This window comes from Momordica charantia (genome assembly GCF_013281855.1).
Source record: "Momordica charantia cultivar OHB3-1 chromosome 1 unlocalized genomic scaffold, Mcharantia_2.0 BLBB01000001.1, whole genome shotgun sequence".
NCBI lineage: Eukaryota > Viridiplantae > Streptophyta > Magnoliopsida > Cucurbitales > Cucurbitaceae > Momordica > Momordica charantia.
Window position 1 is genome coordinate 11655245 of NW_028275157.1, and position 21629 is coordinate 11676873.

The 21629-nt window shown below is 31.5% G+C and overlaps 2 protein-coding genes across 2 annotated transcripts; both read right to left on the reverse strand.

Moving 5' to 3' along the window:
- Nucleotides 1-1579: 1579 nt before the first annotated feature.
- Nucleotides 1580-2682, reverse strand: LOC111021283 (Calcium-binding EF-hand family protein). Its single transcript, XM_022298178.2, has one exon. It carries the CDS (start codon nucleotides 2501-2503, stop codon nucleotides 1904-1906), a length of 600 nt encoding a protein of 199 aa, XP_022153870.1. The 5' UTR covers nucleotides 2504-2682; the 3' UTR covers nucleotides 1580-1903.
- Nucleotides 2683-11210: 8528 nt separating this feature from the next.
- Nucleotides 11211-15630, reverse strand: LOC111021312 (triacylglycerol lipase SDP1). The gene is made up of 3 exons (XM_022298213.2): nucleotides 13271-15630; nucleotides 12642-12785; nucleotides 11211-12492 (listed from the first exon to the last, which is right to left on the reverse strand). Exons 1-3 carry the CDS (start codon nucleotides 14687-14689, stop codon nucleotides 11500-11502), a joined length of 2556 nt encoding a protein of 851 aa, XP_022153905.2. The 5' UTR covers nucleotides 14690-15630; the 3' UTR covers nucleotides 11211-11499.
- Between the last annotated feature and the right edge of the window lie 5999 nt (nucleotides 15631-21629).

The window sequence follows — 21629 nt, forward strand, 5'->3', positions numbered from 1 at the left end:
ATATATATTTATTTATTTATTTATTTATTTATTGTATAACAATACTTCAAAATATTCAGTGGCCGAGATATCATATGTAGCCTTATGCAAAATTTTGAAAGGAAGGCTTAATATGACTATTTTTTCCGGTTGAACTTTGTTTGATCAGATGCTTCATTTTAAAAAATATCATCATCTACTATTTTTGTTTATTTTTTGATTTGTCTATACCTATCATTTCTTCTATTATTTTATCATTTTTATTACTTTTACTTCATTAAAAAATTTATTGAGATTCAATCCGTTTTTGTAGCACGTTTTTTAGATTCAATAAGTTTTTATATTCTAAATTTTCTTAAACTTTTCATATCTATATTCATATTTTTTTGTAGACACATTAATATTCTATATTGATACAAGTAAGCAAACCTAAACATATATCAAATATCAACGTATCAAACAATATGAAATACATTTAAAAACAAAAGTAGAAATAGAACTAAAAAACTTAAAATAATAAAATTTGAAGCTTTGGTTTCTATTCTAACAATTGGGAGAGGCGGAATTAAGTTAAAATTATTATAATCTACCGAATAAAAAAAATAAAAGGAGAAAGAATACAAACGGTCTAGAACTTGAGAGAGTTTGAGGGGTTATATTATTATTTATTTTTATTTTTTTAACGAAATTTGAAAGGTTTTAAACATGAAGAAAAAGATAAAAATAACAAATTTTGAGATGTATCAAATTAAAATCGAGAGTTCTTTTGTCCCTCCTGACCCATGTCTCGTTTCTTTTCCAAAAAATAAAAAATAAAAATCTAGAAAAATTTATGTGACTGATTTATTATGGATTTTCTATAAATATCTATATTTAATTAAATATTTTTTGTTCAGAGAAGTATATTTATTATTAATTTGTATAGCACAGGTATTGTTATACTTTGAAAATAACCTTAATCCATGAACGCCCGTACAAACAAATATTTTTTATTTTATTTTTAGAGATTAGTGTTTGGGAGAGAGAGGGAGGTTTTTTTTCTCCTAATATTACCTAATTTTGTGCAATTTTAACTATCACTATAAATCACTGAAGAGTGATTTGGGCACTTTCTACAAACCTTTGATTAGTTCTAAATTCTATTGTAAGCATGTTTTGAACTTTTTTTCAGTAATAGAAAAATAGAAAATCAAAGGAAGCATTCTCGCTAGAACAAAAATACAATTTCTTATATTTCACGGACCAATTCATAACATAAACAATAAAAAATCTATTTAACCAAAACTACATTTTAACCCATCAAGAAACATCAAAGTTTTTTTTTTAGCAAAATGAACCTAACCACACCGGGCTACATTTGAATTTGAGCATCCATGACAAAATGTAAAAGCCAAATGGGAAAACACCCCTACCAAATAATGAAAAGGCCAAAAAAAAGACGTTCATTTGGCCGAAAGATCATCCAATTAATATGAACGAATCGAAACTCATTACAGAAATGTTCAATAGAAAGAAATAAGGATAAAATGTCGATATTTTCGACAATCATAAGTCACGTGTCAGTCATGTCGATTGAAATTTAAAATGTGAATACCATAAAAACACAAAAAGTAATAAATATTACGAAAAATAAATAGCAAAAAAATACTATTGACATTTACTCTATCTAACTATCAATTAAAAGTTAGTTGAGTGGCTAATTTTTCGTTTCTTTTTTTTTTCTTCTCTAGAAGGATTGATCCGGTCGGATCGGACCGGCCACGATGATCCAGAGCAATTATCATGTGTCTATTACATGGATTAGATACACTCGAATGAAAAGGAAAAAAAAATCCACGCCATCACAGCCGTCCGATCACCTAAAATCCAGAGAGAGAGAGAGAGAGAGAGAGAGAGAGCCGTAGATTAATTGTAAATCGGACGATCATCCCTGCAGCTCCATCATACGCACAAACTCCGAGAAGCACACGAACCCGTCCCCGTTCTCATCCACATCCGCTATCATGCGCCGGCAGTCCTCTAACGTGCACCGCTCGTCTCCGATGGAACTGAACACCCCGTGGAGCTCCTCCGCCGTGATCCTCCCGTCGTGGTCGGCGTCGAAGAACTCAAACGCCTCCCGGAGCTCCGCCTCGCAGGCCGGGCCGAACCCCGACCCGACCCGGTCCATCAGCGCCTCGAGGCGTATGAAACCGTCGCCGTCGAACTCACCGAGCATCATCGCCACCTCCTCCTCCGACGGCGGATCCGCTCCGATCCGGTGGAGAATAGCCTCCAGCTCCTTCCTGGACACAACGCCGTTGTTTTCGGACCAGTCGGCGGCGGAATCGGGCAAGACGCTGGTGGGAGTTCCGTAGCCGCCTGCACTCGCAGCGGTTTGAGGCTTGAAGAAGTTCTCGGAAGAGGAGGAAGAAGAGGAGGTAGCGGAGCCGAACGACGGCGGATCGGAGCGGCGGGAGACGTCGGCGCGATTCTTCTTGGATCGGAAGAGGCGTTTAGGGCTAAATCGCTTGGGGATTTTCATGGCGGAAAGTACAGAAGATTAGAAATCGAAACTGAAACTGAAATTGGAACTGAAATTGAAGGAGAAAGAGGATTTTCGAGATGGAAGAGGAGAAGAATCGCCGACTTAAATGGAGGAGACTGGAGCGGGAGATCCGCCATGGCAGCTTCCACGAAGTTTCGTTCTTCTAACAAGAATCCGCCGCTGAAGCCTAATTTTATTTATATGGAAAATTGGATTTTCTTAATTAATTGTTGAAAAAATAATTAAATTGTTTTTTTAATCATTAAATAGAGAATTTAAGGAGAATGTGGTTTTGGGTTCGGTGGGGAGTTGAATAGTACCACATGATGAACTTCTCCCTCTCTTTTTGATAATAATAAACCAAATAATTAAAAATAAATAAAACTATATAAGAGAATTAGAAACATAATTAAACAAATAATAAGAAATAAATTAAAACGTTTTACATGATATGTTTTTAAAAAAATAGTTTAAATCTTGTAATTTTTAGATTTGATAGGTCTTTTATATTTCATTGTTATTGTTATTTTGTCGTTGTGATTGAATGGACAACTTGATTTCGAATATACATATTAATTTGATAACATAAATATAAGTTGGAAGTATGTTGGGACTAGCATATCAGATAGATAGATATTATGTAGTAAAAAAACAATGATCAGACTAAACATTTTAAAAGTTCGTGAACTAAAATAAATGTTTAGAAAGTTTATAGACTGGTTGAGATTCAAATAATGTATATCAAACATTTTACTTGATTTATATTCTATTTTTGTTAAAAAAAATTGTTTATTAACATTTTTAAATAAAAAATTTATTTGGGGTTTAAATACTATTTTGATTGTCGTAATTTAACTTTAGTTTATTTTAGTCTTTATATTTTCAACTTTTGTTTATTTTTTATCCCTATACTTTTAAAAAGTGTTTATTTTGGTCATTTCATTTTCGTTTTTTTTCTCTCAATCACAATTTTAGCACGACACTTCACTTACTAAATTTCTTGAAATTTAGTCATAAATCATTTTTTTCTACAAACATAGGTACTTGACACAACTTTTTAATGTATTTGTATGAAAGGATTTTGCATCGTGTATAAATTTTGTGATAAAAAATTTTCAAATATGAACTAAAATTTGTCACTTTTAAAAGTACATGAATCAAAATGAATATTTAGAGAGTACAAGGATTAAATTGAACAAAAGTTAAAACTTCGTCAACTAATGTGAACATTTTTTTAATAAACTAATATAAACATTTTAAAATACAGAGAACATTATTTTATTATACTATTAAAAAAGTTAGCATCTTAAAAATAAAGATAGTGATTTGGTGAACCTAATGAAATTAATTATATAATACAAGTTGCATTTTACTAGATGGGAATAAGTTAAAAAAGATAACTAAATGAAAAATTAATTTTGGAAGAAGATGGATTAAAATTTAAAACCAAAATAAATTACAAAATATAAAATTTAGAGAGAGAAAAGGAACAAAGATATAATCTTGATAGATGATCTACAAAGACAACAAAAATCAGAATAGAATATTAAAAGTTCAATTGTTTAATCTATCAAGAAAAGATATTCTCCTTGGACGAAGGGAATTTTTTTTGGAAAAAAAGGGTTAAAATTTAATAGTATAATTACTTAAATAAGAACTATTTTAATAAATTAGTACACAATTATAGCATATACTTCGAGAATTACTTGATCATGTTCAATTATATAATATATCACCAATAACAATAAAATAACAAAAAAAGATCAAGGTTCCTTAGTAGGTTAATGAATATATAGATGAATAATTAAATTTAATACTTAAATATCGTGTTATTTTAGTGTTTGAATTTTAAAATGTTTCAATTATATTCTAAATTTTTAATTATATTTTTATTTAGTCATTGTCGCAACATGCCATTAAATAAAATTTGATTGAACTTACCTTATGTGGCGTAAAATTATTAAAAAAAATAACAAAATAATTTCATTTGTTTCGTAATCTACCCTCAAATATCATTTCTAAAACTTTAATCAAATATAAAAACTATTGTGTAAAACCAAACTTTATTTTATGGGGATTCTTAATTTGAGAATATATATATAATAGTTGAACTTTTCAGGTTGTTGGAATTAATTAAATTAATTGATTAAATGGGTAACAATTTCTGATAAATTGTATATACTGCTATTTATGTTAGCATAAAATAAGTTGTCTAATTAGAGTCCATAAATGTTAGTGGTGTAGTGCGTTGGACAAATATCGTTATCATACTGGGTTATGAACCTATAATCCCAATATACTATGCTCTTTAGCTTCCTCTTCCTCATGTGACAGAGAGTAGAGAGTATTGTGAATCTTTGGTCTAAGTTGGATAGATGAGGAAGACTAAAACCAAGCCGGTTCTACTACAGAATGTTTAAACTTCCATCTTATGGATTCAGGTAATTCGAAATAACATTTTACTTTTGGCCTACTGCTTAGATCCTATAAAATAAGTTCATAAAGTTAGATTTCTACGCGGGTTGACATTTATAGAAGCAAATTTAATCCCGACAAAACACACCAAATGAAATTGTAATCCAACAACCCGGAAAGAAAATAAATTTTTCATTTATAAAAAAATAAAACAATAAACTAGATGTTTTTTTTCTTTTTTGAGATAAAATGAATGAACTAGATTAATTTTCAATAATATAAAATAAAAAAACTAAAATTATTGTCAAAATTGATATAAAGTTGTTGTCAAATTGGTGGTGCTAGATGAAGTGTTACCAATAATTTGGCACTTTGGTGTCACTTTGTCCACACTCTTTTTCTTCAAGACTTTGATTTATGGTATTCTCAAAAAAAAAAAAAAAAAAAAAGACTTTGATTTATGTGTTTGCTTCTCATTTAGGTAATGTCATTGAGAAACATAGTGAAATTTTTTCTTTTTTTTTGAAAACAAGTGGCAGGCAACCATTGGTTGGACAGCTGCAACTTTTACAATTATTTAATAATAATTCAAAGAAATCAAGACCAAGGAATAAAATATCTGTTGATTTGTCATTATTTTTGTTGATATTTGAAGAAATGAAGGAGTTGAATGGAGATATAAAAATATATTTAAAAAATAGGTTAAATTAGCATTTTTGTCTCTAATGTTTTAAAAGTTCTTTTTTTGGCCACCTCAAAAAAAAAAAAAAGTATGCCACGAGCCTAAAGAAAACATGAATATTTTAGAGGATCTAATAAAGATTAAATTATAATTTTTAAAATTATGGTCACAAAATTTGAAGCAACAACTTTATAAAAAAAACATTTAATAACTTAGACAACCACAACAACATAGGGATTAAAATGAATTTAACCAAGAAAAACTAATTACCTAATATGAAGCTAAATATACTATTATATTAAAGATTTTTTATGAGTTATTTAAGCTGTGGAAAATAATTATTTATTACTTTAAATCTCTGAAGCACTAAAAAATATTTCTATCGAACATGATATTTAAATACTTTGTCAAGATTACTTAAATATTAGTTAAAAAGGTAAGGTTTTAAATATTGATGTGGACAGAAAATGTCAAATATCGAAAAAATTCCAACGTGAATGAATATTTTTTGGAAAAATTTTAAAAGTAACTAAAAATCCATAAAAATTATTTAAACAAACACATTAGTAGTTAACAGTACTGAACAAGCGGGGCGTGGATTTTTTTTTTTTTTTTTCATAATTAATTCCCTACATCATGAAATAATAGCCCTGAAATTTGTGGTGTGCACGACAATTCATCTCCACTTTATTTCAATTATTTTATTTTTCCTTTTTTATTTTCTTCCTTCCAAACATTAAGCCAGATTTCAACTACGACTTTTAAAAATTTCTTAAGAAAAAAAAAACTACGACTTTTAAAAAGAAATTATTAATACCTTGATCGGTTCAAAATATCTAAATTGACAGGAGTAGTATTTTAGAATAATTCAACTAAAATTGAATAAATAATTAAGTTCTTATTATGAAAAAAAAAACAGATTTATCAAAAAATTTAATGGATGAAATGGGGTCAAAGGCTCAAAATCATCATTTTATTTTAATTTACCAAAAAAGAATATCAGAAGATTCTATTCGGTGTTGAAATTGTGTTTGTGGAAATGTAGATTAATTTAAGTCAATGGGACGGTTCTTTTGGTTCAAGGTTTACCATTCCTAATTGTTTTTTGTCAAAAAAAAAAAAAGTTAAACTTACTTTTCAATTTGATTTTTATTTTTCTTAAATTTTAATTACATGAATATTATCTACGAATGGTTAAAAGATAAATTTTTTAGTACAACATGTGGGATTAAGAGTTCAGACACACGATATTTTGATCGAAAATTGGTTAAAGTTGTTTTCTTCCTATAATAATCAAGAAATTAAAAATAGTAATTCTATAGGTAATATGTTGAACCTAAAAAGAATGTTTAAAAAATAAAAGAAATAAATAAAACTATTTGAAACTTTCAAATAAACCCTATCTTCAAATCAACTAAACTTTCTAAGCTTCAAATGTTTATGAAGTGTTAAAAGGGCAAAAAAAGTAGGCCTTTTTAAAACAATACTTTACCTCTTTTAATTTAAAGTAATAAAGCACATGATTTTGAGAAGGATTTCCAATAAAATGTGTGTTCGACAATGATTGTTGTTATTAAAAACTATAGGGTTTTTTTTTTTAATAAAGATTCTCTATAAAGATGGTTGAATATACAAATAATTTTTTTCACCAATTACCTATCTTTTAAGAAATAGAACTATTATTCCTTTCAAAATAACAAATTTATTAATGGTGATTTTAATATGCACAAAATATTCACTTCTACAATCCACCCGTGATTTGCGAAAAAAGAAGTGACAAAGATTTTGAAAGGATATGGATCAAAATAAATATTTTGAAAATTTAGGAACCAAAACCAACTAAAGTTGAAAATACATAGATCAAAATAGTAAACAGTCCTATTTAAGAAGGAAGCCTTTAAAATAATTACTGTTTGTTGTTTGAAAATGATAAGCACATAAATAGTTACACCCATAAAGTTTTAGTTATCTCGTTTTGGTTTCTATACTATAAAATAGTTTTTTAAGTTTGTTAATTAATTTTTTTTGAAGAGATTTTACCATTAATTATTTAATAAATAAATAACGTAACTTTGAAGATGTGTATTAAGGCACCAATGTGTCTATGTTATTAAATCTGAATCTACATAAACTAACTAAAATACTTATGGGGGCTGAATTTGACGATAGAATAACACCAATAAATTTTAAGTATATATCAATTCCAAACTATTTCCAAAAATAATGTTGAAGTCGTCACGCCACTTCACAATTTCTGAGCTGTAAGGTGTTGGGGCATGTGTTTTTTTTTATTAGTTCTGGCATGTCATCTCTTAAGGGGACAACATATGTCAAAATTATACAAAATTACCACTCTGGTACAGTGTGGACTTGCTTTTTAATACGAGTAGGTGCTAATGACACATGAACATATAGGCAAAAATAAATTCTATCTTTGTCAGAACTAATAAAAAAAAACACATGGCACCATGCAACTCGAAAATTGTGTGAAGTGGTACAGGTTGTCTCTAGGAGACGACTTATAATTTTCCATGCATTATTCTTGAAAATAATTTGGGAGTTGATATATACTTGAATAAGTTTAAAATAAAGTATTATTAAAAAAAATCCGTGAAATATACCAGAGAGAAATTACAAGATGTATTTTGAATGATAATTAGAGAGCACACACATTTTCGAACAATTGCAAGTAACACTTGCTAATTTTTTAAAAATACTTAAGTGTTGACCAGTCAATATGACAATAGTCATCTTTATACTGGCCACCAACTAAAATGTGATAGTTCTTTAGCTAATTGAGAACCAGAACAATATTTTCTTTCCTACATTTCTCTCGCTTGTCAAAAATTTAATGGTAATCGTTCGTCGATAAACTCTAATATTAAGCATTGTTCATAATTCAAAAGAAACAAAAATTAAAATTCCATCTCACACAAGTAATCACATTAAAATTTTGAACCCTAAAAAACAAACAATAAAACAAAAGAAAAGATGGCAGCTGGATTCCTAATCCCAAGAAGAAAGCAAAGAATGGTACCAACTTCACATGCCAATGTCTTTGATTAAAATAGAATGTGACACAAAAAAACAAAACAAAAACAATGAGTGCCATTTTTTAACACCTAATTAGTTTGAAAGCTTCTAAGAAAAAAGGTCCTCATTGAATGTATCATTTCACTTCTTCAACTAACAATCTTCTCAATCTTTAGTTTTTTTTTTTTTTTTTTGTCTATACACAATGAACCTTCGTGGAACTCAATGTATCATTTAAAATAATTTTAAATGATCTATTTTAGTCTCTATATTTCGAGGAAGAAAAAAGATATTTTAGTAGTGTTGATGTAGAAATTTAGCTATTTCGAATTCCTCCAAATTTGCACTAATCTTCTAAAGGTGAAATGAATCGACATGACCTGCAAAACAGAATAGGGCTAGGGCCGGTGTGACTTTTGTCGCACGAACTCCGATGCTTAAGTTAGTGTTGGAATAATCAACTGTAGAGAGCAGGGTATTCAAGCATACCTCTAGAATTTGGTTTAACCTTTTATTTATAGAAGTTGAATCATCATCCCTTCAGGAGTTACCAAAGTTGAATCCTAGTATACTCAGGAGATCTAGACTCCCGGACTTGTGCATTTCGTAATAGGCTGAATCCAGGGTCGAGACAAGGTAAACTCGGATCGAGCTATGTGGGGGTCGGGAGAGAACCATCGGGGTTCTCGATGCCGACCCTAGGTTGGCTATGGTCGGCTCGGGTGGCAGGGTTTCAGCCTCCTTACCTGTTGAGCCCACTCCTTCCCTGGCCCAACTTTTGTCTTCTACTTATTCCATCTAATCTTGCTTGATCTTCCTATAACAAGTGGTTTGTTTGATCAATTAACTTTTAAGATTGTGTTTAATAGATCTTTAAACCTTAAAAAGTTTTTAATATGTCTTTAGACTTTCAATGTTGTATCCAGTGACTTATTAGACTAAAAATGTAATATAACTTTTATTACGTACCTAATGAATAGATATATGAATTGACGTGTATATAAAATCAATTGTAATAAGTTAAGAGACCGATTTCGAAACAAAACCAGATTTTTGTCAAATGATTTGGAAAAAAGAAGAAGAAGAAAGAAACAACTAATACCAAAATAGTTTTGATTAAATTACAAATTTAGTCCATGAATTTTTCAATATCGTGTCCCTAAACTAACATGTATAATCACTTGTAATAAGTTAAAAGTCTGATTTCGAAATAGAACCATATTTTTATCAAATGATTGACAATATATACAATGAGAATCACTAAAATAGTTTTGGTTAAATTACAAGTTTAGTCTTAGATCGTGTCCTTTAAACTTGAAAAAGTGTCTTTTCGGTTTCTAGACTTTCAATTTTATGTCTAGTAGATCCTTGAAATTCAAAGATGTCTAATAGATCTCTCAACTCTCACTGTTGTCTCTAATAGATCATTGTCATATTCGACAATGGTTAAAATTCACAGATTTCTTTTATAAAAATATTAAATTTGTGTCTAATTGGTCCATAACCTCTCAATTTTATGCCTCATAGGTTGTTTAATTTTTAAAAATTGTCGAATATATGAAAGACATATTAGACACGAAATTGAATGTTCATGAACCTATTAGACACTCTTAAACTCGGAGAACCTATTAGATATAAAATTTAAAAATTCATAGACTTATTAGACACAAAATTGAAAGTCTATGAACCTATTAAATCCACTCTAAAAGTTGAGAGGAAAATTATAATTCAACCAATAATTTCTATGCAAAATTTAAAAAGGAAAAGAATATATATAAAATAAAATATTGATTAAATTATAGTTTAGCCCATAAATTTTGAGACTTGTGTCAAATACCTCCTTTAATTAAAAAAAATATATAATAAGCCAATAAAATTTGAATTTATGTCTAATATGAATTTAAAAATTTTCTGATAGATTTTTAAATTTTTAATTTTGTGTCAAGTAAATTTCTATTATATTCGAAATCTTTTAATAAAAACTTATTAAGTATAAAATTGAAATGCCGTAAAATTAAAGTTTAAAAATTAAATTTTGTACCTAATAGATCTATGAATTTTATAAAATATCAAATATGCCGTAGAGACTCATTAAACACAAAATTAGGAATTTAGAGGTCTAGTGAACACTTTTATACTTCAAACTTGCTAAAATGTTTTAAGTTATTTTTTATTTGGGATGATTGCTAATATCATCTGTCAAACTTTTTTTTAGGCATCATCTATCAAATTTATACACATACAAATTGATAACAACCTCTATAGTTTAGAAGTTGTTTGAAGATGGCTAGACCACATATTAAGGCTACCATTGAGTTACTTCTCATTATTTCAAGACTCTCTCCTAATTTCTTGCCAAACATTGTGGTCCATTTTGTGAAAAAAGAAAAACTTTGACCCGAACAATTCGACCCACGTACTTCAGGTGAACTTAATACGATAATTCCACCCCTAACAATCAAGGACCAAAATCCAAAATCGAACCAAATCCATCCACAACCTCTTTGTTATGCAAATATTTATTCACTTGTTACTTCTCAAGCTCTCACAAATTCCTCTGAAGAAAAGGAAACATGAGAGGAAACCATCTTTTTATTACTTTCTGTCCAGTTGCTTCTTCACTTGAGCTATTGAGCACATGAAGCTACGCTTTCATATGAATGACAATAACAGTTCTTATAACACTTTTGTGTATTTACAGTTCAACTATCATGTTCCTTAAACTACTTCTGTATTTCAGTGTGATTATCAGAACTCGATCGAGTGAGCTCGAGCGACGATATTTATTCTTCCTGGAATGAGATGTTGCCTGGCATTTCAATTGATGGGGAGAACTACAAATCATACAAGGTGTTCAACGAAGTTAAGTATCCATAAATACTTGATCTCGACCATCTTGCTGCTCGGAATTATTGACTGGATTTCTTTTTGGAGATGGTATTGGTTCCTGAAAGCAGCCGTGTGGTGTGGCATATTCTTCATTGCCACCACAATCAGATACCGAGCTAGCATCAATATCTTTTTCCGAACAGTCGATTTGCAAGCATTCGACTTCGCTGTTTTGAGTTTCTGAATCATGGCTCCTACTCGCCAAAGTCAGATTTTCCTTCTTTACAACGTTGAACACAATCCCGTTTGGTATTCTTTCAGGCTGCAAAAAGTCTCCTTCAGTTAAAAGAATGCTTGAAGAAACTCGATTACTAAGATCCCTCATGTCGAAATCAGGGCTGTCCGAACTGCGCTCGGACATGGTTCGGGGGCTTTGAGAATTTTGACTACCACCGACTGACTGATGTGCACTGGAATTAGCTACCAAACCTCTGTTGAGATCATCAAGATCCAAATTTTGAACAAAGTCTATGAACTTATTAGCTGATGCTGTTCTCATCAATGGCCCACCAGATCTAGTCCAAGTATTCAAATCGATATTCTCAGATTCGCTATCACTACCATCAAACATGTTACGGTGGGTTCGAAACATCCTGCCAGAGGATCCTGCACCTATCGATCCACCAATACCTTGATGGTGCGTTGAAGCAACATCGGCGAGGTATTCCTCTTCGAGCGAACCAGTTGAGTTTTCTCGTGCAATGCAGTTCCAAGAGGGAATTCTTCTTGAAGCACTGAACTTGACTGGGATCGAAGGGCTGTGTGAGGCGGCAGCGGCAGCAGCAGCCCTTTCAGCGCTCCGTTTCAGCCTCCGCATATGGTTGAGAATTGCAACACATTCATCCAATGCGAGCTCAATGCCACAGTTGGCTTTTATTGCTGATAGCTTCTCCCAGGTGCACCTCCTACCTTGGTTCGCTGACTTCTGAAGATCCAAATGTGTAGGATTTTGAATAATTTTCGAGTACTGTAACAAAAAAAAAAAGTTCTTTAGCATCGACATGCAGTTATTGTTTTAAAACTTGGCTATGCTTTATTTGTTTTAATCTAACATTGTACCATTTGACCATTCTTATGAACCATTGAAATTTGTAGTGTCTTGTAACGAGAAAATACCTGAGCAAGAGTGGCAGGCATGACGACTGTGACGTCTCCTTCCCAATCTTGAGCAAAAAGTTTCGCAATCCCTCCCAACCGGAAACCGAGTTCTAAAATCTGGTTGCATCTATGCTTTACCTCCATTTCAAAGAGATGAGCAAGCTACAAAGCCAAACGTCAACCATGAGAAATTACAAATGACAGACTGGACAAATAATACTCATACTTATCCAACTATCCATAAAACTGATGAATAGTAAGAGAGAGAGAGAGAGAGAGAGAGTATGAGAATTATGTGTTTCTAGAGTGCACAAAAATGAAGTTATTTTGAGAAAAAAAAAGGATAATATCCATAGCAGTCGATGAAAAAATTTAATTTAGTAACCAATGTATTCTGATATATATGGAAACATTTGAATACTCATAAAAAGGAGGAAAACTAAGGATATCTTTAACTAAATGTGCACAGAAGTCAATTAGAATCAGAAAACAAACAATCCCTTCTCCAACACAAGCATTTCATTCTGTAAGTTATAGTTTTGTCAAAAAGATTAGTATAGTGGTTTGTTTCGGACATACAACGCATGGAAAAAAGAACAGTAGTCAGAAAAGATACAAAACAATATCCTGAGCACACGTTGTCATACCTTGGCAGCAAAATTTCCCCCAAAAGCTCTGAAGAATTCTTTCATTCGCAACAATGGTGCAATATGGGGATTTGCCTGACTGACAATGAAATGGTTAACATTGAACAATTCTTTCAACTGAATCATCGGCAAATCAATCTCCAAGCTGCCATCTCTCCAACGACGTGCCGATGAGCCTGAGCCCTCCTCAGGATCCAGATTAAACGGTGGATGATAGGGAACAATCTCTCCGCTTCTGTTCTTGGCCATTAGTTCTTGTGCCTCGAAAAGGCCAGGGAATGCACAAGATGCCGTTACAGCACTCCATATCACAACATGAGGAGATGTTAAGTAGTTAAGACATCTAGGCGGCTCGTGCTTCCTCGGGGAACAAACCGTTATCCCAAGGATTCTACCTGTCATGTCATAAGCTTCCTGAAATGTTAGGTTGCTAGTGAGCTGCCTTAACATAATTTGTAATTGCCGAATCTCGTGAACAGCACCTTGTATCATTACCCTCCTTACCACAGTAAAAATGCCACCCATCTGGTCGAAAAACTGTAATGAATGCCAAGAATCATCGAAAAAGCTTTGTAGTTCCGGCCAAGACCTAGTGGCAACAACAGCACACATGATGGATCCTACACTAGAACCAGCAATTATTCTGGGCAAAAGTTTATGTTCTACCAGAGTTTTAACCACTCCTGCATGAAAAGCTCCAAGCGAAGCACCCCCGCTCAAGAGCAGCGCAGTCCTTCCAAATGCATGCCTCGTTTCATGCATGGATGAGAGCTTCTCTTCCAATAACAGTTCCTCCGAGTCCGAGTCACAGACCAACCTCAACTGAGTTGAAACCTCATTTATGTACTCCTTTATGAGTTTGGAAATTTGAAGCCTACCCTTGTGTAGCTCGGGGTTGCACATATTGCCAAGATTTCGGAAGAGATCAGCTCTCATCCAAAATATTATATCTCTGAGAGATCCCTCTTGGCGACGGTGGCGAAGCTCCTGAAGCTTGTTCCTCACCAACTCTTCGTCATAGAGGTTCGACTCGTTCATTTTTGGGGTTTCTTTGTCAAGCATTTTAGCAGCATGAGCCCACTCCTCATAGGTCAAGGCAGATCTCATCATGTTTCTCCAAAATTTCCTCCGGTAAGCCAATTCGGCCCTCTCTTTGACATTAGTGTATCGTTTCAACAAAAAGGCAATAATCGTCACCATTGCCAATATCCCTTGTGGATTCCTAGGATGCATCCATGATAGTATGGGTGGTACAAGGGCCCTAAATCTATAGATGATATTTAGCAGAATACGGAAGACTTGTTGCCTCAATTGGGACACTGATTTGCAAAACAATATTCTAAAAGCAATTGTTCGACCAACAATGGTCGATGGCCCAATAGAAAAGGAACCAACACTGGCCTCATTACTAATGTCCATAATTCTAAAAAAATCTACACAGTTTTCTAAGGATGTAGAGTAACGGAGCTTAAAGTCAAAAAATAATGGATTGTGTGTTACAGGGTAAGGAAGTATATGGATATAACAAGCCAACTGACAGGAAAATTTGGTCTCTGCAAACTTCAATGCAACATATTAATCAATGGGAACAAAGATTGATCATCCCAGATGGATCAAGAATGAAGAAACCATGTAAATTGCTTCAAATTCAACAGTATACTCAACTCTTCAGCTCTTCAAAATGAATCAGTAGACAAAAAGAAGGATCGCCAAATGAGAAGAACAATGTGAATTCCAGTAATAAATCCGAATAACATATGTATGGTAATTAATGAGCTCCTCAATCTGACCTTATAAAGCAAGAATCAATCCCCAAATCCAAAGGAAACCCCCTCAAGAAATCCAAATTTGATTACCCTGAACGCGTAAGCAGCACCAAATAGATCGATCCACCAACCAACCCGACGCAATCTTCGAAGACCTAGAAATTAAAATCGCCGACAAACAAAACCCATTGCTCGAAACGAACCAACCCCAACTAAATTCGTGCAAAACTCCAAGAAATCAGAGACACATAAGCTGGGAATTGAAGCTCAAAATTTCCCCCCAAATTCTAGAATCGGCTAATAAAAAAAGAACTCAGTAATCCACAGAACGAGGCAAAATAATAATAATAAAAATGGGTTATTGGGAAACGTGAAGAAGATAACGATAACGATAATGGCGACACACCACGCGGCGTCTGAATCAGCAGTTTGACGGTTGAAGAAGATGACGAAGGATAAGGATTCTTCCCCCAATTTGCTTCTTCGGGAGAATTTTGCTGAATCATCTCTGAATTTGGAGCTTTCCTTATAAAGAAATTTCGCATTTTCAGAACAAAATGGAATCAATGGTGTCGCCATTTTCTCAAGTTTCTCAAAAGGGATTCAATTGTGAAGCTTGAAGGTTAGAATTAGATTACAAATTTAGCTTAGTTTCAATTTAGGTAATTTAAAAAAGTTTCAGTTTAATATTTGTAAAATTTATAATTCCAGCCCCATATTATGGTCAAATTTCATTACAAAGTGACATCTTTTTTAGTTACAGCCGAAGAGAGGGAGAGAAAAATATATATATATATATTTCGGTTCATCTAAGCATATATTTCCGACTAAAAGTTGTGAGTACGAATTCTCACCCGACATGTTGTATTAAAAAAGATAGGGATAGCAACAGGGCAAGGCGGGATCGGGAACCGAACTTGTTTTTTATATATATATATATATATATATATATATATATTATAGAATAGTGTAATAGAATAGTGTAAAATTTAATTAAATACAATTTCAATGTTTTAATATATTAAAAAATATTTATAAAAATTAATATATATTAATATTTTTAAATGAGGTGGAGACGGGATACGGAGATCTCCATGTCTACACTGGGACCCCAATTAGGATCCTCAATTTGACCCCTCCTCAGTCAAACCAAAGATTCCCCGATCTGACCGAGTCGGGTACTTACGGAGATCAGATCTTGTGAGTTTTTTTACCCCTAAAAAGAAATTAATTATTTCGAAACAAAATATTTAGACTTTTCTTTTATATATATTTAGATTTTTTTTATAATTTGTAATAATAAATAATTTCTTAGAAAAATATAAGTTTTAACTAATCTTATTTAATTATAGTTAGGAGTTATGACAATAATAGCATATTTAGGTTAAATAATTACAAATTTGTCGCATGATAAAGTATTTTATAAAAATGGTAGAAATGTAAGAACATATGTCAATGTGTAATATATTTTATCAATGATACAAAAATGATATATTAATGATATAGTTTTATATTATTCTATCAATGATAGATATGATAGATAATAGTGTTCAAATAACTCGGTAACTCAAAGAACTAGAAGAACCCAAATTATATGAGTTGGATTGAATTCGAAATTTTTTTGTTTCGTTTGGGTTGGTATTTTTGCTAAAGCGAAAAGTCGGTTCGATTTGAAGGTTGAGAGAATTTTTGGTTCGTTGAATCCAAATTGGAGTAACCTCCTGTATAAATAATATATAATCTATATTTATATATAGAATTTATATCTATATCTATCTATAATCTATATCCATAATAAATATATAAAAGTACGGACGTAAAAGAAACATTTTTTTAACAATTTTAACTTTTATTTTTTTTATAATACCTAAAACTATCATTTTATTAATTAAAACTAGCTAATAAAAACTTCCAACAACATACAAATTTATAGTCCACATAAATACTCCTTTCAACTCTCACCGCTACACCCACTTTATTAAATAGTTAATGATTTATTCAAATTAAAAGAAAAGTTTTTGTTCGGGGATAAAATATCCAATTGCCACGTGGAGGACAAAGATTGATTTATAAAAAAAAGTTGTTTGAAGAACTGTTTGGCAAAGCTCTTCCTCGGAACCTTCTGAGGAGGGAGGTTCATTACTCCCGATCACATTACAACCTCTAAAATATCCGAGTTTTATCTACTAAAACCCGACATGTCCGACCTCAAAACCGACCAAGGTAACTGCATGTCGCGACCCCTGTCGGGACCTAAACCTATAAATAGAGGACCTCATTTCACCATCAGGTATGTAATTTCTCCTCGAACCTAATATTAAGTCTGAACTGTTTACTGACTTGAGCGTCGGAGATTTCGCCCTCTTATGCAGTTCTTCCCATCGTCTTTCAAGTCTAAGTTTGGACCGGGTTCGAGCTCAAGAACCGTTGTGCAAATTCCTCCCTAAACAGTTTTATAGCTACTTCCCTCTCAATCTTTTAAATTATATAAATTTTTCATTTTTAAATACATGAATTTTCATCTTTAGCAACATTTTTCAGTAAAATATAAAATCAAAATATTCTATGATATAATAATTTTCTAAAATTAAACAAATGAAACTGGAGGTTAAGAATATGAAAAGTTTTATTTTTATTTATATAAAATTAATTTTAACATTCCATTTAATTAGGTTTAATAGTGAAATATGAAAAGGTTTAAAATTGTTTAATGGTGAAATATGAAAAGGTTTAAAATTTCAAAAGGTTTAAAATTTCAAAGGGTCAGGAGAACAACAATTCAAAACGGTCAGGATATCAAAGGTTTGGGAGAAAAAAAAATACAAATCTTATTCAATAATATAATAATATCTATGAAAATATTATTTTACAATAACAATAAAAATTAAATTAAATTAATAATTTACAAATAAAAAGTATATAGATTAAAAAAATAACAAAATACTAGTAATAGTAAAAGAATCTAACCTAGGTTCCCATTTTATCTTCTCGTGCTGCTAAGCCCCAACTCCTTCACTCCATCCTTCCGTCCTAGTGATGGAAGACTCAGTTGCTTGCTTCAGAGTAATTAAAGGCTTGTTTGATAACGTTTTCGTTTCTTGTTTTTGTTTCTTCATTTTTAATAAAGAAAAATAGAATTGTATAGTCCAATATTCATAAATTCAAGAATAATTAACTAATATTTATATTGATGTATTGCAACAAATTGGAAACGGAAACAAAAAACAAAAAACGATTGTTTCCAAAATTTCTATACAATTTTGAGAATATTTCCAAAAAATGAGAAACAAGGAACATATTTTGTTGCAAAATACTTAAGTTTCTTATAAAATTTTGAAACGAGAACCAGAAACGGGAACTCTACCAAACAGGTCCTAATGTTTCTATTGTATCAATCGGTAGGCTTTGTTTAATATTATTCAAGAAAGTCTATACTTTTAGCAACCTGCCGACCCATGTTGGATGACACACTTCATTCGAGTCTCTTGGGTAGCAGAACCTTGGCTTGGTCTAAAAAATTCCTCTAACTTGACCCAACCCAACTCGTGTATGTCTTTAATAATATTTTTATCAACAATACAAAAATGACAAATCAATAATATACTTTATTACATAAATGATAGAATTTAGATTAGATAGATCAGTGATGTACTTTACCAACTAAGGAATTTAGTATTTCAGTCATATATGGGAGAAAAATGGTCATATTTACAAATTATTTTTTAGGGGTGTTCACGGGTTGGGTTGGGGTATTTTTGGAACCAACCCGAATTTTCGAGTTTGGAATTTGTGGGAACCGTCGGGTTGTAAAACGATGGCCAACTCAACTCAATCCAACCCAATAAATTCGGATTGGGTGGGGTTGGGTTGCCGGGTTCCTTTTTTTTTTAATTGATTAATTAATTTACTTTTGTTTTGTTTATAACATGGACAAAAAAAAATATTGAAAAATCAAAATCTTAATTTAAGCACAAATTCAAATCCTAATTGAAACCAAGATGTAAGTCCTAATTTAATACAAATTTTAAAATTTTACATTATCCAAAGTTTATAAAGTCTAAATCCAAATTGAAACTAACATGTAAGTCTTAATTCAACAATATTAAAAGCTTACACCTTATTATAGAGAGAGATGGGAGGGAGGAATATGAAATTGAAAATGTTAGAAAAGAGAGAGAATCAAATATTCAAAATGGAGAGGATTGAATTGAAACCTAAAATCAATGGTTGAGATTTAATGAAATAGATGGATGAGATTGAATATAAAAAATAAGATTTTAATTAATAATTATTAATTTATTATATATATGTAATATTAGATTATTAGTAATATATATATATATATATAAAAAAACTTATAATCTCGGGTCGGGTCGGGTTGACCCGGGATTTTCAAGGGTCAATCCGAGACCCGACCCAACTCGATTGGGTTGGGTTCGTCAGGTTGTCGGATTCCTTGAACACCCCTATTATTTTTCTAGTTGAAAACTAATTTTACCACCCATGTGCAATTTATTAAAATAAATGGGTATTGTTTTTTTAATACAATAAATATAAGATGGATGATGGTAGGTGGAAGAGTATTAATTAATTAGCTGCAATTAAGTCAAATCGTATTAAATAAAGTTAAATTAAAAATTTTCTAATTAATAAATTAATGCTAAATAATATGGTCCAATTAAAACCAATTTTTTAAAAAATCATTCGTTATCGTGTGATAACCTAACAAATAGACCTAATTATCAAAGTTTTAAGCCGAAATTTGTAATTTAAATTGAAAAAAAAAACTTATTTAGTTTGTTCAATGAATTCGTTGATAAATCAAATAATGCAACTTTTCTTTTTCCAGTTATTATAAATTTAACCAATTTTATGGAAAATAAATGATATTAATTTCATAAAATAAAGTTAAAATAGTTGAAAATTATGTACTTAAAAAAATTAATAGTTGAAAATGATGGAATCGTGAACGGCATCAGAATATGTTGCTTGCACGGAATGGCAAACGACGTCGTGTTCAGCTGACTTCTAGTTCTCACCATAATAAATAATAATCCTTCCTAAAATTACATTCTTTTTGTGGTGTAGTTCCAAAAATTGTATAAATGAGTTAAAAAAAAAGATGTAATATTTTTGTTTCTTGTTTCGTGGTTTTTCAGTTTTTTAAAATTTAAGCCTCTTGGTAATTGTTTTTGTTTCTCGTTTTCCATATTTAAGAAATAGTTTCAAGATTGTGTAGAAGTTTTTTAAACAACAAAATCAAATTTCTTGTTTGTTATTCTCGTTTTTATTTTTCACAACATAGATAATAGTAAGGAAAAATATATTTTTGGTCCCTGAGGTATGAAATAAGTGTCTAGTTGGTCCTTGAAGTTTAAAATGAATACTTTAAAGTTTTTTTTGAAGTTTGTAGTAAGTGTCTATTTCGTATCTCAAGTTTCAAAATATACATTTTTCGTCCTCGAGGTTTGGAAAATTATTCTAAAGGGTCATCTGACTGTTAGTTGACCATGTGTGTTTTTCTCACTCTTCCTTCTCTATTTCTCTCTCCTTTCTCTCCTATTCCCGACAAACTAGTCGTCGTCGCCACCAACCCACCACCCGTCGCATTTTCTCCATTGCCTACAACTGCGAGGGGGAAGGAAGGTCTTCCTCTCTCCTTCGTTCTAGATATGGAATGAGGGAGAGAGAGACCTCCTCCTACCGGCAACTGGGAAGGGGTAGAGGTCTCCCTCTCTCTTTTGTTCCAGATCTGGAATGAAGGAATAGGGAAGAGAGACCCCCTCCTCTCCCCAGCTACTGCAAAGAAGAAAATATAGTGATGGCTCGACGATGGTAATAGTGTAGCGATGGTGCAACGAGGAAAGTGCAGTTAAGGCGGGTAGTTGGTCGGTGGTGGCGGCTGACCCAAGATGGGAGAGAAAGATAACAGGTTTCATTCAAGATACCAAGCTACCAAATGAAAGTGAACAACGAGCCTTATCCAATTTTTAATATCTTTTAATTTAATTTAAAGACTCTGGTCAAATTCTAATTGGTTTCAATTCAATACATATAATTTTGTCATTATTACGTAGCAATTTGTGATTTGTCAAAATTTATTAGCCAACCACCAATATTTGGGTAAAACGATTATATCACAACAACCGACCCATTAAAGTATCCATCATATCTGGACAACTATTACATTGAAACAATCATATGTTGGACACTTATCTATAGTATATATAAAAGCCACTATTAGGAGAAACTTTGTTTCATCATTTTAACTCTTTTCACTATTCTTTTGATTGTAATTGTGTAATTTAAATACAAATTTTCTCTCTTCTCTCTCTCACGATCCCACCCCTCTAAATTCCCCTCCCTTCATTTATGTCATAATATTTTCATCTTCCTATTTCAATTTTGCCATATACTATGAATCAAGACTATAATTAGAAGATCATTAATGCTCAGTTATCTTTATTCCATTTAACTTCTAAAAACTCTTTCATCTTCTTCATCTTTTGGAAAGATATATATATATACATAGTGGGTGAGATAAATACAAAATGAAAATGGGAGAGCACTAAAAAACTTGCGAGAAAGTGAGA

Bases quoted from the DNA above. Each gene is read 5' to 3' on its own strand.
- LOC111021283 (XM_022298178.2), bottom strand. From the start codon at position 2,503: ATGAAAATCCCCAAGCGATTTAGCCCTAAACGCCTCTTCCGATCCAAG.
- LOC111021312 (XM_022298213.2), bottom strand. From the start codon at position 14,689: ATGGACATTAGTAATGAGGCCAGTGTTGGTTCCTTTTCTATTGGGCCA. The intron at 12,786-13,270 runs GTATGACAACGT...TTGGCTTTGTAG, and splicing joins GGGGAAATTTTGCTGCCAAG to CTTGCTCATCTCTTTGAAAT. The intron at 12,493-12,641 runs GTATTTTCTCGT...TTTTTGTTACAG, and splicing joins TGCCTGCCACTCTTGCTCAG to TACTCGAAAATTATTCAAAA.